The following is a 17,663-nucleotide window of genomic DNA, read 5'->3' as shown; positions in this document are numbered from 1 at the left end:
ATTAAGTGAAAATGGAGAGATAGAGAATGGAGACACTACCAAGAAGTATGAAGAGAAGTGTGAAGAGAAGTGTAAAAAGAAAGTGTAAAAAAACCCAGCTGCTTGAGTCTTTGGCATAAATAGCCAAATTAATAACACTGTTTTTACCTTGTAGCAATGATGTACATTTACCAAAATATGACGCTCGTTAAACCTCTTGCCACTTGGATTCTCTCACTGACCAATCCAAAGAAGAAAATAAAATACTGCAAGAGATACTTTCTGAAAATGGAAAGGTTTTCATTTTATTTTCACATTGTGCCACATCTTACAAATACAGTACACTATTAATGCAGTCGTGCTCTCTATTATCTCTTCACAATAATGGAAAGCATTTTTTAATTCAACCTTTTTATTTTCACATCACCATTGCATAAACAGTATGCACACCTAATACATTTTCATGTACCTATTTCAGCATAGATTTTGTTAGGATACGAATCTTTTTAACATAGTCAAGATGATAAGATTGTCTTTTCTTCTCTCTTTTTTTTACGAGCAGTTCACAATGAAAACTTGCAAGGTTGTAATATAAGTGGTTTATCACTCACTGTCCTCATGTATTGAAGCAATAGCACAGATGTGCTCAATTCAGTTAACATGCAAACTATTACCCCCAGTATGTAAAATGCGTTTTTGGGAAGCAAGCGACATCATTCTTCCGTTATTTTGTAGAAATTTAAATACAAAGACATTTCAGCACAACAATTGCACATATTCTCTTCCTTATGTTGTAATTCAAAAGAGCCTGTATAAATGCTGCTTTCCGTTTAAACTCTTTTAACCTATTTTGCTAAAATTCACAAAGGTGGTTTTGAATCTGTGCAGATATCATGCATTGATGATACTTATTTCAGCACGCCTTCTGACAAAGCTTGCTCCAATAATGAATATGCACTTATATCACAGGGCACTAATTCACGCCGGTCATTTTGATACTGCATTAATGAGCCAACTGTCATACACAAACTGTAAAGACTCATTAATTACAAACAGTGGTCTCATTAATGCCGTTACCTAATAACAAGCAGGAATTTAATAGTGCCCTGATAAAGTGTGCACTCACTATTGGATACATTCTCAGCATACGCTTTGAATGAAGTAAAAATAAGTGGATAATAAAATCTGCATAAACCGTGGTAGTTCTCCCAAATCCAAACCACCTTTGTGAATTTGTGCCATTATGTTTCTGGCAGGATTTAGTCATCTTCATTCTCACCAATACAACTTTATTAAATTTTCAACATATGCATTTTAGTGAGAATGAAAAAAGTATATAGTCATTTCACCCGAACCACATCATCTTTAAAAAAAATTACTTCAAATAACTTCATGTCAATGGAAATGTACCAGCAACATCAAAACTGAATGATATAACTCTTGTCCATCATTCCTCCACTGGAAATAGGGGGAGTGTTGCATAAAATAAATGCTGATTATTCTCTGCTTTTTATAAGCTACTGAAATCCTTGCATCTGACTGGCTCAGCGCAAGTTGCTTCATGAAACACTCACCAGTTGAATATTGGTCCCAATAGAGTTTTAGTTGTATTTCAATGAGATGCAAATCTAATGAGATTAAGTGTGTGGTTTCTATATGTGGACAAATACATGGGGAGTACAGCTGGATAATGATGACCTAATTGGCTTTTTACATACCAAAATACATGTACATATCATTTACTAGATATTGCAGTCTGTCTGTGCATTGTAAATAAAAATGATGAGTCGGGGGGGGGGGGGGGGGGGGGGGGGGCTAATAAGCCACGTCTCATACTCATGGGAATTACCTATCTGCACAATTGAAAATAATACAAGGAATCATAACAAAGGCATGTTCTCTGCAAAATAAATAGAATTGGTAAAAATATAAATTCCACCTAAAATAATCTGCAATATTGTGTGTAATACTGAGATACATTATGATAGTCAATATCATATTAATTCCAGCCAGACTTTGCCAAAATGAAAATATATAATAACTCCAATACATGACATCTTAATACACTGTTCAAGTTGAAATAGAACGAAAGATAGAAAAGTACATTTCCACATAAAATGAAATTCAAATTGTCTCATTTCTTTCATCAGAGCAAATAAGTTAATTGTACATTGTAATAAATAAGAATATTCTCCATAGAGTTAGCAATATAATGATTTGTACATAAATACATGTACTTATTCACAGTTCTTATTGACAAAATCGACTCTCACTAATGAAAAAAAAAATTATTTACACTCCAAAATTCCAATACACTATTATTTACATTATTCATGGAGTTGTAATGACCAGTGAACTTTCAAACGAGTTTTAAATCTTTTCATCTGAAAAAAAAGTTTTCTTTGTCTATTCAGCATTTGTGTGTTCAGTATCAATCAATAAGGAAGATTTAGAATGACATTACATCAATGATGAGTTTCTGATTGAGTGAAAGTTACTGAATTCTCTAAGAAAAATGAAAGTCTAAAGTAAATATACATGTAGTCAGGATCACTGTTCTGCAAAATCAATAGTAATTTGAAATAATCTGATTTTCACAACTCGGTATACAACCAAAATAATTATTCAAACTGAATAAATACAGTGGAATGGTATCTGTAAATAATCAAATATTGTATTAAATTCAATAGGTCAGCAATTACACTGTAAAATCCATATGTTGCATATTAAATTATTTTCATTCTTTTAAATGTGATCACTACCTTTGAAGAAACAAAAAAAAGAGTAACTCCTTCCTTTTTTATGAATATTATAAACAGTAAATGAAATAATTCTAATCACTATCATTTAGCAGGGAGCTTTGTACATTCATTGAATAACTTCATAATTTTGCACAATTGTGTTTTGTTAAACGGTTATGGCATTTTGAATGAGGGGGGGGGGGTTACATGTACCCTATCTGTTGTGTTTCAATTTTTGAGAAACCTATAAGTCATTTCTGTATTTAGTAATTATCAAGCCTAGTGCTGCAATTGCTGTCATTTATCACATTTATCATGTGTAGGAAAGTGTTCAGCATGGCGGAATGTATGAAGATGGTGATTTCTAATTTGCTGATGAAAAGTTTTCAAACATTTGATAACTAATGTTAGTCTGATTTTTGTAAGGTGTCTTATTGTGCAATAAACTTAATTCTGGTTCTTTCCTATTTATTCATCTATTCTATTTCGGTCAATAAATTTTGTTTTGAATAATTTTTTCTAAAACAAATATCATAATGAATGAAATACTTTTATGATAGAGGAAAATGCATTATCATCATCAACTCAGGGGTCCGTTGCAGAAAGAGTTGCGTTCAAACGCAAGTCAAAAAATCAATCGCAAGTCCCAAATGCGCGCTTTTGATTGGTTGAAAATCAAGTTGCGCATGATTTCTAGAGTTGCGATTGATTGCAACTCTTTCTGCAACGGGCCCCTGATTAAAATCTAAACAAAAATCAAAAGTAGAACTTCTTTTTGCAAACTTGAGGCAATACGGACTACAATGCTGAACTGCTTGATAATACATTGGCATAACTATGGTATTTACATCATGAAAAGGCTAAAAAGAGCACACGTCACTGAAAGCTATTTTGGTTGCCTCCTGAGGGGCATTTCATCAAATACCTTAGTCATTTTTCACCTACAAATTTCATTTTAGCCAATCAAATGTAAGCATTTCAATAGCTTATAACAGATAAATCATTTCATGAAAACTCCCTATCAAACCCCTTATCACATCATACCATCTGCAATACACCCACTTGTATATCCATTTCAGATTTAGTTTCTAATATATGTTAAAACCTAAATTTCTGGACAGCATGACAAGACCACAGCAATTAATTCATGAACATATGTTAAGTCATGTCTTTCAAGACATAGCAATATATATTTCTCTTATAAAATCAGAATACTTCTTGATAAAGTTGTTAGGGTGAAATGTTGACTTCTTATAAATTACTCAATTGAGACGATATAAGTTCATTAAAATTCTTATTGAACGTTGGGTCAATATTTGGAGATTACTGGTATTTTTCTTCACAAACAATTGAATGAGTCACTTTATTTGGATATGAACTAAACCATGGATATGTTGAACTAACTGACTACCATGACACCTAAAATCAATTCAAACGTTTATAGCTTGGACTAATCAACAGAAATATCAAGCAACTCATTTGCCAGAATGATACAGACAAGGCACACAAATATTTGGTCACTTTCACACCTAAATAAATAAAGAATGCTTCTTTGCAACAAATATGATGAATTCCAAGCCTCTTTTTCTTGTGAGCACAAGGCACAGACAAGTTTGAACTAAATATATCATTCATGAGGACAAAGGAAATATGTCAAGAGTATAATAAGAGTGTTAACACCAAATCAGTTCACCCCTTGGATATGGGAATTGGGTGGCCCTTCTACAAACTACAAAGTCATGGGAATTAGAGCATGGTTAAAAATAACTCATTTATCATATTTGCTACATAACCTTAAGAATATATGCAAACTACATGTTAGTAGATATCAATTACATGTATGGTAAAGAACCAAGTTTTCCATTTCATTTGCCTGGAAAATTGTGTTTTCCATGAGATTCTGTAAGTTCCATAATCTTCCCGAATTCTGTTATTCTTTTATTTTTCTATATCGTGTAAAAACCGTAGACTCTAATGTAGGGTGACCCTTATGAAGAGCAGCTGTTCAAAATGAGTGTGTCCTCTATAGAGTGAACTAATTACATTCAAATTCAACAGACTACTAACTGTGAATGAATTAATAAAATGGACTAATAGGCCCTCAAAGGAATATCTAACACTCATGTTACAACACACCAATGCTACACATTACGTATGTGACACGGTTAAAATATCAAGAAACAAAAGCAGGCACTGATATGTATAGAGCAGCTATGTCTAGAAATGTATACTGATTTTAATTGCATCTGTAGGGACTTGATGTATGCATGTTTTTGTGATAAGGTTCATCCCAATTGAGCATGCAATAATGATGGTCATATGATCAGTTTAATCCAGAGTATACTGAATACTGTGAGAGGATCCTTCAATTCCATAAAATGTTTTTAAAAACAAACACCCCTCATTGGAGAGTAGGGTATTGACATTATCATCTTTCAAACACAGTGCCTGTCATCATTTGTTTTTTGGCAAGAAAGCTTTCTCTAAAATGTCTTGTAGAGCCCAGACGATCCCCCCAGAAATTTCAACCATATCATCTCCAAGTTTCCTTCTCTCAGAATAAAGATCTTATCATAATGTCCATCTGAAAGAAATGTTCTAACAAAACATAACTACGATTTTAATAACACGTAAATTGTCTTTTTAGATCACTGTACGAAATTGACTTAAAGCATTAAGTTTACTTCCTGATAAATGTTTGTAAATGTAATGTAGATTTAACTCTATAAGGACTGGGGTGCAGGGGGGGGGCATGATGGCCCCCACAACATTTTGGGCCATTTTTAGGAAACACACAGAGATAAGGCAGCAAGATTTTAAGTCTTTTCTCTTTGAAGACTCACAAACTTGTGAGACTAAATTTGCTATATTTTTGTATACCATCCCCGAAGCCACATGACTTGTCATGACACCATGTCATGTAAAAAAATGACTAATTTTTGTGAAGTGTGTACCAACTCAATGGAAGGCTGATATCATAAAGTGATTATTTTTCATCCTGATTGAATAAGGGTAGACTTTGGTTGCTGAATACATTTTAACGATTTTCTTTTGAAAGAAAAAGAAGTAAAAACAAAAAAAGACAACAGCCAACAGAAAGGGGGAGGGATAATGCACCCCCCCCCCTCTGTCCACTAAACCTCCAACATAGCTCAGTCCTTTTTTAGGATTAACTCTACTAGGACAAGAGTAATGTAATATACTTTCATTCTATGCCACTATTTAATTGCAAAAAATTTCATACTTGTGACAAAGGTCTTAACATTATACCTGTCCCTTAATTGCCCTTTAAAGACTATTTGGACAAATTTTGCTTAATTCACTGTAAGAGGTTTCACAGATGGCAGGCTTGGAAGTGTATCAACACATTGATGCAATGCAACATAATACGATCATAATAAGTCATTCCCTTTAAGCGATTCTGTTGTGTACTTGTCCATAAGGTGCAAGGAAGGTTGTTCCGGCGAAAATAATCACAAATCTTCTCAATAGGCAGTGATGAAGAAAAACACAGACAACTAAACAATATGCACACACAGAGCCCAAAACATCAATGTTAATAGTTCATGAAGTCTATGGATCAATGTTCAGTCTATTACTCTCGTCCAGTCTTCAGTGATGACCAGTAATGTTCCTGGTCCCATGGTCAGTGATGACCAGTTGCACTCCTGGTCCAGTGGTCAGTGATGATCATTGCAGTATTAATGCTCCTGGTCAAGTGGTGAGCGATGACCAGCTGCGCTCCTCGTCAAGTGATCAGTTATGATCAGTAATACTCCTGGGCAAGTGGACAGCTATGACCAGTTATGCTCCTGAACCAGTGCTCAAGCAATGACCAGTCATGCTCCTGGTCCATTGGTCAGTGATGACCAGACCAACAGGTCAAGAGTAGTAAGGACGACTTAGGCTATGATCCAAATAAAGTCATCCACATATTCAACAGGTACAATATAAGTTTATGAGCTTCGAGATGAAGCAGTTCAGGCCAAGTCCAATGTTTGGCGTTGATGAAAGGCCATGGTCTAATCAATGGCTTCTTGGAAGATGAGTTTGATGTAACCTTGGTCTCCACTAAGAGCCGTGGCACAGAACGGGCAGGCAGCCTGGAATGCATGGGTTCCATGAGGCAATGGCACTTGAGACCAGTATCTAGAATGAGAAGCAGAAAAAACAAATCAGGATTATAACAAATAGTGAGACGTAGGACTCCTCTACGTTATCTGTGCCACCATGTAAACTTTCAAAGATCATCATAAATGGAAATACGATAAAGATTGTATATATTACCTCTACTGAATATATTCATGAGTTTGCATTCCAAGGAAGAAGAGTATTTTTTTTTTTAATGTCAAAGATAACATAACTGTAAAGGTGCATTTTCTCAATAAGGATAAAATTATTATTTTTGTATGCATATGTTCACAGAACCTCAAGAATTATATCAAACGTTCAGTTGAAATGAATGATTTTTTTTTTAATTGATAGTATGGAATACATACGGGGCACATAAGTCTCCCCAGTGCGAAGAGTAGACTTTCATAAATAATGGAGCTAGTGCTCTTAATTAAACTGTTCATCTTTTTACCAACATGCAGTAATGATAGCTGGAAAGGAATTTATTCAAACAATAAAAGAAAAAAGGGGGAAATTAAAAAACATCTCAAAGAGCATCCATTTTTCTCTTCATAATACCCTTTTCTCATAATAAATGTTGTGAAGATGATGATAAATTTTCCCCCATCATTTTTTCTACCTACTATGTGAATTTTGTGAAGTAAAAGGTAAAAGACAGTAGTTGCAACAAACAATTATTTCATGAGAAAGTGCTTTAAATCAAGTTTAATTGCCAAAATATTATCATACATCTAGATCTGGCACAGATCTTATTTTTGTGAAATCATGAAATTGTTAGCTGAAAACTGATAATTCTGATGATCACTAACACAAAAAGGCAGATGTGGGACAGTGTATTAATATTGTTTGGAAAAATACCTGACATTTTATGGAATTCCGTGCTTATTTTGCTCATTTCTCAGCAATTACGCATTTTCTTCCGCAGCTACTTGGAACATATTTTTTTATATATACATACAAACACTTTGGTGGTAATTTCATTGGATTCTCTTTGAACTCATTTTGAGATTGTTACCACAACTAGTATTTAACTTTAAATGAGAAACAGGAGACTAGAATGATACTTACTTTGCAGACTTTTCAGAGCATACATGTCCACATGGACAGAAGGCATGGCTAGGAGGGCCCTGGTCAACATAGAAACTCGCTTCATTACCCATTATAAGAGCCTCATATGTACCAACCTAGGGTAGGAATGAAATAGCAAAGATTACAGTGGGCCGTTTCATACAGCTCTTCGTAAGTTAAGAGCGACTTTAAGAACGACTGGTGATTCTTTCTTATGCGCTAAACCATTGCCAATGAATATTTACCACATGAAAGGATCACCAGTCGTTCTTACAGTCACTCTTAACTTATGAACAGCTTTATGAAACACCTACCAGGAGTTTAAACATAGACCATGTATATCAAATAGATGGGTCTTTTGGTACAGTGGTTGGAGCATTGAACTCAGGACTGCGAAGTTGTAGCATTGAACTCAGGATTTAGAGTTTGAATCCTTGCTGGGCCATTATCTCCATGGTAACCAAAAATGGCCTGAGAGTAATTTCACTTGTCCATGAGGTCAGCCACTATGACTGATTGACGTAAAAGGTTTCCTATGTGATTGACTGTATCAGTTTTGTGTTAGGTGGCAGAAAGCTGTGCTGCCAAGTTCCCAAGGAAGCTACTTAAACAGACACAGAAATCCCAATGGCTCGAATTCACAAAAGTTTTTTCTATTCATACTTGGGTATATGGTGCAGATTTTGTGGAATAAGCAAGCTTAATTAGATGATAGCACTCAAACTAAATAAAACAATCTCAATCTACTGTACCTGGTTTGAATTTAGCACCTTTTTCCACTAACGTTAACATTCAGGTGGGGAAGGGGGGGGGGAGCTGTATTACTCGAAAAATTCTTACCTCTCTACACATTGGACACATTCTTTCTGTATTCTTCAATGTATCAATGCTGTTCCATACATGATATCCATGGACATGGCCACACTTTAAATATGCATAGGGTTGCTTCTCCTCCATAACCTGTAATATTCAATGAAATGACACATTTGAAAAACAGGGTTTGCAGTGACATGTTTAAAGGGGTATAACATAATGCAGTTTGAGAATAAATGTGGCATCAAACAGATACAGATTTTTTTCACTGAAATTGCTCATTCTTCCATTAGCGTCCACTGGTGTCAATGACAGTTGAAAATAAAACACAGGATTGGTATAAATAAATATTCTTTCAGTAACATTTTCAAGAAAGATATATCTTAAACTGTGATGATAATGTACATCTAATTTATCTAAAAGATATAATAAACGCTACATACATAGCTTTTTCAAATATTTCTGTGTACAGTTGTGTCAAACGTTAGCGTACCCCACCACAAAATGTACCCTTCATGCTGGGTACTGAAAGTAGACAACAACACTACACTGTTCGACAAGCCCAAAGGAACAAAACTTTATTGAATGTAATATGTTATCCTGTGACTTCACAACTAAATATCTAAAACATGGCAGAACTTGAACAATTCAAAGATGTTCATGTTCTGGTAGGGTTCACTAACTTTTGAGCACCAGTGTATATGACATCAAATCATCTCCAAAATCCTACATTTCATCCAAAACCAAACATTATTTTCCTGTCGAAAAAGCATTACATCTGCTCTGAGAAGAAACAAACAAACAAATGATGGAATTCCAAGGATGTTTATTTCTTCCTATATACAAATGTAATGTAGCTTACCTTAGAAGACTGTCTATTTTTTGGTAAGACTAATGTATTAAAGCCTATAGGACACTGCGGCCTTGTGTCATTAATGTCTTGACGTAGCCTCTCTAAATGCCTCTGTGTCTGAAAGAAAGAGAAAAAATAGATTTTATAAATAAATGAAGTCATTCTGAAGTTTGAGTAGAATTACAATCTTTCTTTGGTGCAAGATAATCACCTGTGAATAAAACTGGAGCATACAGGTCTACATAATAAAAGGGTGCTAAAAATCAACATTGCCAGGCATACAAAGTGAAAGATTGAAAAATACACACCCCCCCTTGAACACATATACCCTCTTGTAATACATCAAGCTGTTAATAGTAAACCTGTGTTTCAATATAATGTACTTATACAGATAATATGCCAAAAATGATGTTTGAAATTACATAAAGAAACCAAAATGTATGCTGCCTTTGACCTGCAAACTCCTAATTCAAATTTGCCCTGCTGCATAGTGTGGTGTGTGATGTACCTACAATCCAATATTTTTTTAGTAATCACACAGAATTTGAGGAAGGTCTACGGAAGGGCAGATGAACAGACAGACTAGACTGACAACAGACAAGTCAGACTTATTTATCTCCAGGGCATAAAAACCAACATAGCTACCATATTAGCCCCCAAAGGCCATCTGCAGGCAATTTTCATATTGATTATCAGAAAACACACAATGTTCTTTCATTTGATTAGATGAGTGCATCCAGTGAATTGTGAGATATTAAGTAAAATCAAACATTTGTTCTGTCGGACATGATGTTTGCCTAACCCCTTTTGACAGGCAATTTAACAACCTGTCTGTACATGTACATGCAGTTTTGATATCTCATGCTTCGGGGATGGAAGAGGTCATTGTGTGTTGAGGGATCAGAGAATAGACTGCACCATGTTAGGAAAATATGATTATGATGCTCGCAATGTATTTCATGTAAAAGAAAAACATATACATGTACCATGTACCCTCCCCCTCTCAAGGACAATTATAAATACAAAATGACTTAAAATAAATTTACTGTAGAAATTAAAATAATAGAAAACAATGTGTACTATCCCAATGAGAAAAAACAAATAAGAATGTTAACGGACCAAGGGCTGGAAATGATCTAACTCAGATTCATCATCATTTACAATATCAAGAGAAAAAAAATTAAACAAAATTTTAAGTAGAGCATTAGACAACACTAACATTTTTGCACCAAATCATATCTCATTATTTATTACAAATACCTGTTCTGACATACATTGAGTCTTTACAGAATTTAGAATCCTTATTCTCTCCCAGAATCCCCCCCCCCACATATATCAGCATAGTCACAAGAGGCCAAGATAATGAAATAACTTTCAATCTAATTAAGCTAATTATAAAGATTTCATGAGATATTCATCATGTCACAATCATTTATATGCAGTTGCATTTTTTAAAGGATCTTCTTCTTCTTGTCAGAGAATCTTGGGTCACTAAACAAGTCCTGTCCAGTAAAGGGTACAAGAAATGGATTTGGTGTTGAAAGAATCCAGGGGGGGGGGGGGGGGGGGCGTTTCACAAAGATTTAAGTATGACTTAGAATCACACTTAAATACCAAGTTGTGTACGTTATTAAGGCATCACTGCATTGGTAAAATCATGGAAGTAGAAAGCATGTTAGGATGCGCTCAACTATGTATTAATCAATATTAAAGACCGTGTGTAACATATCAAGTTTGCATTTGCACCTAAACATGAATCTCAGTCACACTTAACTCTTTGTGAACCTCCCCTCGATCTTTGTCTTTGGCAATACATGGCTCTGGTAGGAAGGATAAACACATGATACTTACTGGAGTATTGACTAGTCCCATTGCCGATCGCCATAGTAACGTTGCACCACACAAATCAACTAACGTACCATCCTCCAGTATATTGTCTTCATCTTCAATCTATAAAAGAGATTAAGCATTTATAAAACTCACAATCACATGAAAATTAAAAAAAAGATTTAAGAAAAGATCAAAGATAGTATGTATTTATACAGTGATTTAAAGGTAATTTTGCATTCAAATGTAAATTAAATGCTTACATGTATAACAATGGTCAGGGAGAGGAAAATAGGAAAGACAAAAATACAAGCAAACCATAAGATGCAGAGTACTGTAGCCATCCCCAAGGTCTAATCAGTGTTTAACAGCAGTCGAGTATACTGAGTTGCATAATATATAATGAAGGACATCCTTCATTTCAAAATGTTTCTTTTTCTCTTTTAGAAAGCAATAAAACAAGTTTGAATCAAAATAATTAGTAATTCTGTTCATTATTTACATAAATAACTGACTTCACATTTCAAGTTGTATCAATCTGAATCAGCCTTTAAGGATGAGAACAAATATTCTATTCCCATATTTCTCAATTAAAGATAGATAAAACTACTGTATAATTCAGACTAATAACAAAAAATTGTAAGGTCTATATGAATGTACCTCCTGTCCCTGCATTGCTTACTTTCTTCCATATAAAAATTGTGATAAATCAAGATGATTCACTCTACAGTAACATTCTAAATTTTGTTACTTTGTACAAAAAAAGTATTATCCACACATCAGGGGGGTGTTTCATCAATATTTTCATCCGACAAGTTGTCAGATCTGACAACTTTCCATGATTCTGATTGGTTGAGAGGCACTGTTCCTATGGTAACTGTCGGATAAACTGGTACTGGTCGGATAAAATGTCTGACAAGTCCTTTCATGAAACGCCACACAGGGGGGGCGTTTCATCAATATTTTCGTCCGACAAGTTGTCAGATCTGACAACTTTCCTGGATTCTGATTGGTTGAGAAGCACTGTTACTATAGTAACTGTCGGATAAAACGTCTGACAAGTCCTTTCATGAAACGCTCCCCAGGCCTACATGTTGTACACTGGTTTATTGAGACAAGGTATTGTTAGGCTGGCATATTCCCATGCACCAAACCACATCCTAATAATGCCAACCAGAATTCCTGTTGCCAACAAGTCATTTTCTGTTTTTGACATGGTGATTTGAATTACTTGTAATTGATAGCGAAATCCAGGATGCAAGAGAATGGTCCAAGGGAGACCTGTCGCTACATGCTCATACAATTTATAATGAAATAGAAATGCATTCCCAGTAATGCGTTTGTATAAAAAAAGTTATGACAAACAAAACAATGGGTACAGTCATCATAGGGAAATTCTAATTTCCATCTGGGAAAAAAAGTGCTTTGGCCCAGATATGAGTTTCTTTAATCTATCATTATCAATCATATACTCTTGTTGTAGTTGAATACATAAACTTCATGTACATAATATTTACAAAGGGTGGGGAAAGAGGGCAGACATCATTGCCATGGTAACAACTTTTTAGGTGAAATTTTAGAGATTCTTGTGGATTCCCTCCAAACTTCATTTGGATCAAGGTACCCCCCCCCGAAAAAGGAAAAACATACAAACAAGTATATAGTTCAAGCTTATAAGGAAAAAGTCCTTTAATCATGGAGAAATTCATATGAAAATTCATTATCTTCATTTTTATTTTTATGTTATTTCATTATTTTTTTTTTTTTTTGGGGGGGGGTGCTATCCCCATCCCCTCCAAATACTACATCAGTGACTAAATTCACAATGTCTACCCACACTTTGTATTTCAAGGATAAATGCAACAACAAAAAATCATGAAGGCCGTTTTGGACTAGAGGTAACCTTCAATCAGGGATTCCCTGTTTCAATGCTAATGCTGCACTGGTTGCAAATTGCTCACAATGCTATTCAATGGGATACTACATGACATGTATGATATACCCCATCTTACTGACATGCACCTCAACACGTATGGGGGTTAGGCAAGGCAGAATCGCTGAGAGTTGATTACAAAAACGCATGCTAAGTGCCCATTATAGAGATCATAGAGAGGACGTAAGGGGGCACACAAGTGAGTCTCAACGATGTCAGATTTGACAAAAAACCTTTATACCTACATGTATGAAACAATTCCCTCAAGATTATATGACAGAAATGCAACAGATTATATCCACATTACCAAATGAGGAACATTTACTATTAATAGGAAGTGCATAAATGATGAATATCTAATGAGAGAAAACACTGCCATAATGTTCCTAAAAGTGTGTGTGCATCCAAGTGGAATGAATATATTTTTGAATAACATGGTGGAATATTATTACAAGATATGTGAAAATTTAAGAAAAACAAGAATCCCACACAAAATAGCAGTATAGAATTGAGGGAAAAGGAAAGAAAATCCCATAACGACATGTAATGATGTGATTTTGCTTTAAACCTGTATTGTATTCAAACTTTTCAGAGGTCAATCCTGGTGTGTGTTTTCTTGCCCTAGGATTAGAACAGTGTTGAGTGCTTTCCCACTCTCGTTCTGAGTCATTCATTTCTCTTGAAAATAATAATTTTCTTTCTCATTTCTACAGCAATATCGACCTCACTGATCCTGAAAACCAAGAAATGTTGACAATTTCCTTAAATTCCTCTAAGGAACATACATGTACCAATTTCCCTTTACATTATTAACAGATATTTTCAAGGAAATTGGTACAAAATGTCACAAAGGGTCAAATCTTTCTCCCTAATTGAGACTACTCCTTCTAGAGACAGGTATTAAACAGAAATGTAATATTGTAAGATATTGATATTAAATTTCAATTTCTTCCAAAATAATAGAGACATAGGCCCTATAGCATAATTATAAGCCAAGCCCTGGTATCTAACCTAATCTAACCTAAACCTAGATTCTCATATTTAGAGCTAAATGTACGTTGTTTTCTCGTACCAGCATGAAAATCTAGTAGGTATTGTATGAAACAAATAAACAAGGACTTTGGAGAATGAGACCAAGGATAATACTTTCTTATAAAGACTGCTAATAAAAAAATATCACATTATAACCATTAACAAATCATAATAACTGCCTTATTTCGTATCTGCAATGATCTAGAAATGATTTGAACCATAAAAGGTAGCTATACATGAATTGTCCAGCATTATATCTTAACTACTACTCCGGGGGGGGGGGGGGGGGGGGGGACATTGACGAGTGGAAGCCATGCGCGCCCCAAAAAACATGTAAAAAGGATGTCATTTTCAAGATAGGGCACATAACGTAATAAGGGTTTCATAAACAATGAAATAATGAAAAAAGGGTTTCTATTTTCGCTAGGATAACTAAGTGTTTAGGGTCAAATTTGCAAGGGTGTAAAAAAACTAAGACTAAAATGTTTCAAAAAGGATGTACTTTTTGCCCTGTTTAGAGTACGCTTTGCGCGAGATATAGGACGTGGTACTAAACCCAATGATGTAGGTACCGACGACCAGTGTCTGTGACATAACAATAGAAATATCACTGTACTTGTTTAGGGGGTCAATTCGAGAATACTTGCCAAGAGTATTGTTTGGTTTCCAATACTTGTTAAGGGTAGGGTTTCACAAGCCAATATTTCAGGGGTAATAATATGCTGTAAAGTGCTTTGAGCCGTTGAAGCTGGGAAAAGCGCTATATAAAAATTGGCTATTAGAATATTGAAAATACGTGTTTAGGGTGCTTTTTGAGACCCCATGGTCGCACATAGTATCCACTCATCAAAGGATATCATGAATATCTTTCTTTCAAATTTCACTCTCAAAATAAATGGTTTGGCTATTTTTTAAGTTCTATTTCATTGATATCCCCTATTCTGCAATATTATAAGGAGACACTTAACGAGATAAAATCGTTAACCCTGCTTGTTCTTACGAAATACGGGAAATATCTCCATTCTGGTTCCACATTCCACTCAGCCTCTGGCCTCATGGAATATGGAACCTAAACGTAGATATTTCCTGTAGTACGGTAACAAGCAGGGTGTAACTATTATATTTCGAATTGTTTTATGAAAGTGAACCAGGTTTATCTTGATCCATAGCCATCTAGGACCATGGCCGTGGATACCCCATTGACTGCCATTGATGCCCCTTTCAATGCCCTTGGAGATGTGCTGTGCCCTTCATCATTTGCCCCAGTTAAAGGACAAGTCCACCCCAACAAAAACTTGATTTGAATAAAAAGAGAAAAATTCAACAAGCATAGTGCTCACTGAAAATTTCATTAAAATCAGATGTAAAGTAAGAAAGTTATGACATTTTAAAGTTTCGCTTCAATTGACAAAACAGTTATATGCACATCTTGGTCGGTATGCAAATGAGGGAACTGATGACATCACTCACTCACCATTTCCTTTGTATTTTATTTTATGAAATATTTTGATTTTCTCATCATTGTCATGTGAAATGAAGTTTCATTCCTCCCTGAACACGTGGAATTCCATTATCTTAACATTTTGTGGTTCAGGCAAGAAGGTCCTAATCGTCAAATTCATAAAAATTGAAATATTGTATAATTCAAACAATAAAAAACAAAAGAAATAGTGAGTGAGTGACATCATCGACTCTCTCATTTGGATGTAACTGGCTCGTTCATATAACTATTTTGTTAAAAATAAGCAAAACTTTGAAATGTCATAACTTTCTTATTTTACATCCGATTTTGATGAAATTTTTAGCATTGTGCTTGTCTGATTTTTCTCTATTGATTCAAATCCACATATTTCTAAGGTGGACTTGACCTTTAAACTACAATCGCAAAGTGGCTTTGCCCTAAGAATATCAAACTTGAAGGCCCGAGGGTCTATACTGTACATAAATCCTAATCCGTGTTGGCCTGTGGCAAGAGATTCACAGCAAGCGAGGGAGGGAGAGTTCTATTCTCGGAGTTCAGTTCCCCTTAAATCTGACTACAATCTAGTCACACATGTCTATATCAATTTCCACAATGGACCATGAGGAAATGGCAAGGTATTTTTTAATTGGTGAGGTACCCCACCTATCAAGCTCAAGTCTTTGTATTTAACAAACTTCCAAATGGAGCACCTCAATAATTCTTTAAGGCATGACTTGTTTTTGTGTGGAAAGGAAATTCGAAAGGAAGAGGGATCAAATCATCTGAACATTTAAATCACATCATATGAACTTATGAAATTATTCTCAGAGTTGGTCTGAAGAATACTTGTATGTGATATACTAAGACCCTTCACTCTGGCTAAGTATCACACACAAACCATGGAATAATCAAACCACCCTATAGAGCCCCAGATAACTCTAGTAGTTTACTTGTTAGAACAAAAGCTTTTCACACTCTATAACTAGAAATCTTGGGGCCATTTTATGAAGATGTTGGTAATAAGATATTAATAACTTTTCAACTTCAGCTGATGGAAATAACAATAATGTAAAAACTGGGTCCTGTCCCATAGAGACTAGTTTAACAAATGCATGAATTAGTTTACTGAATGGAAGAATTTCAATAGCTGCACTCTGTTATAATGTTAATTACAACAAGTTTTATGAAACAGCCCCTTCAAAGCACACCCTAAAAGAGTCATAATGTTTGTAAAAATTAGATGTGAGGTTCCAAAACTTGCTTAAGAAAATATTTTTAAAGACTACACAAATGTTAGAAACATGAATGGGAATGAGAGATTTAAATAATTTCTTACCAGTTTGCCTCTTTGAGGTGATGATCTTGTTTCCCTGAGTGAGTATACATTGCCACATACCGATACTTCCCTCCATACCCCGGGTGTTGCATCAGACTGAAAACCTCCTTTAGGTCTCATGATAAGCACACCGTTGGTTGTTAACCCATCCATTCCAGACTCCGTTTTCCATTTGCATGCTTTCTCCTAGAATAAAAGTAAGAGAAGTGAGGATCTAACAGACTTGCTCATTTTTGTAGTTTGATACCAGTGATTTTAAGCAATGAACAACTAGTTTTTTCTTGATAGCTCTATCTTTACTTCTACAGAAATATAAAAGTTTGTATTCATAAATTGGTGCAAGAATTTCAATGGAAAATCCATAGAGCCCATCACTCCCTTTGCTCCCCCTCCATTCCCCCTCCCCTCCTCACTGTTCCAATCTCTATCACTTTTACCATCCACCTCTTGCCATCTACTCTCAAATGTAGGCCAAAATCTTAGAA

The 17,663-nt window shown here is 35.0% G+C and overlaps 1 protein-coding gene across 3 annotated transcripts in view; it reads right to left on the bottom strand.

Moving 5' to 3' along the window:
- Positions 1-3,842: 3,842 nt before the first annotated feature.
- Positions 3,843-17,663, bottom strand: part of LOC121418598 (E3 ubiquitin-protein ligase pellino homolog 1-like) — a 48,474-nt gene continuing 34,653 nt past the window's right edge. For all 3 annotated transcript variants that reach the window (XM_041612557.1, XM_041612558.1, XM_041612559.1), the window contains 6 exons: positions 17,179-17,364; positions 11,440-11,538; positions 9,598-9,705; positions 8,763-8,882; positions 7,923-8,038; positions 3,843-6,869 (listed from right to left, as the gene is read on the bottom strand). In XM_041612557.1, coding sequence (XP_041468491.1) covers positions 6,743-6,869; positions 7,923-8,038; positions 8,763-8,882; positions 9,598-9,705; positions 11,440-11,538; positions 17,179-17,364 — 756 coding nt within the window. In that variant the 3' untranslated portion in view covers positions 3,843-6,742. The remainder of the gene's footprint in view (positions 6,870-7,922; positions 8,039-8,762; positions 8,883-9,597; positions 9,706-11,439; positions 11,539-17,178; positions 17,365-17,663) is intronic.

Source organism: Lytechinus variegatus, chromosome 7 (genome assembly GCF_018143015.1).
Source record: "Lytechinus variegatus isolate NC3 chromosome 7, Lvar_3.0, whole genome shotgun sequence".
Classification (NCBI taxonomy): Eukaryota; Metazoa; Echinodermata; class Echinoidea; order Temnopleuroida; family Toxopneustidae; genus Lytechinus; species Lytechinus variegatus.
Note: the sequence above shows the minus strand (reverse complement) of the source record. Positions and strands in the feature narration are given on the sequence as shown.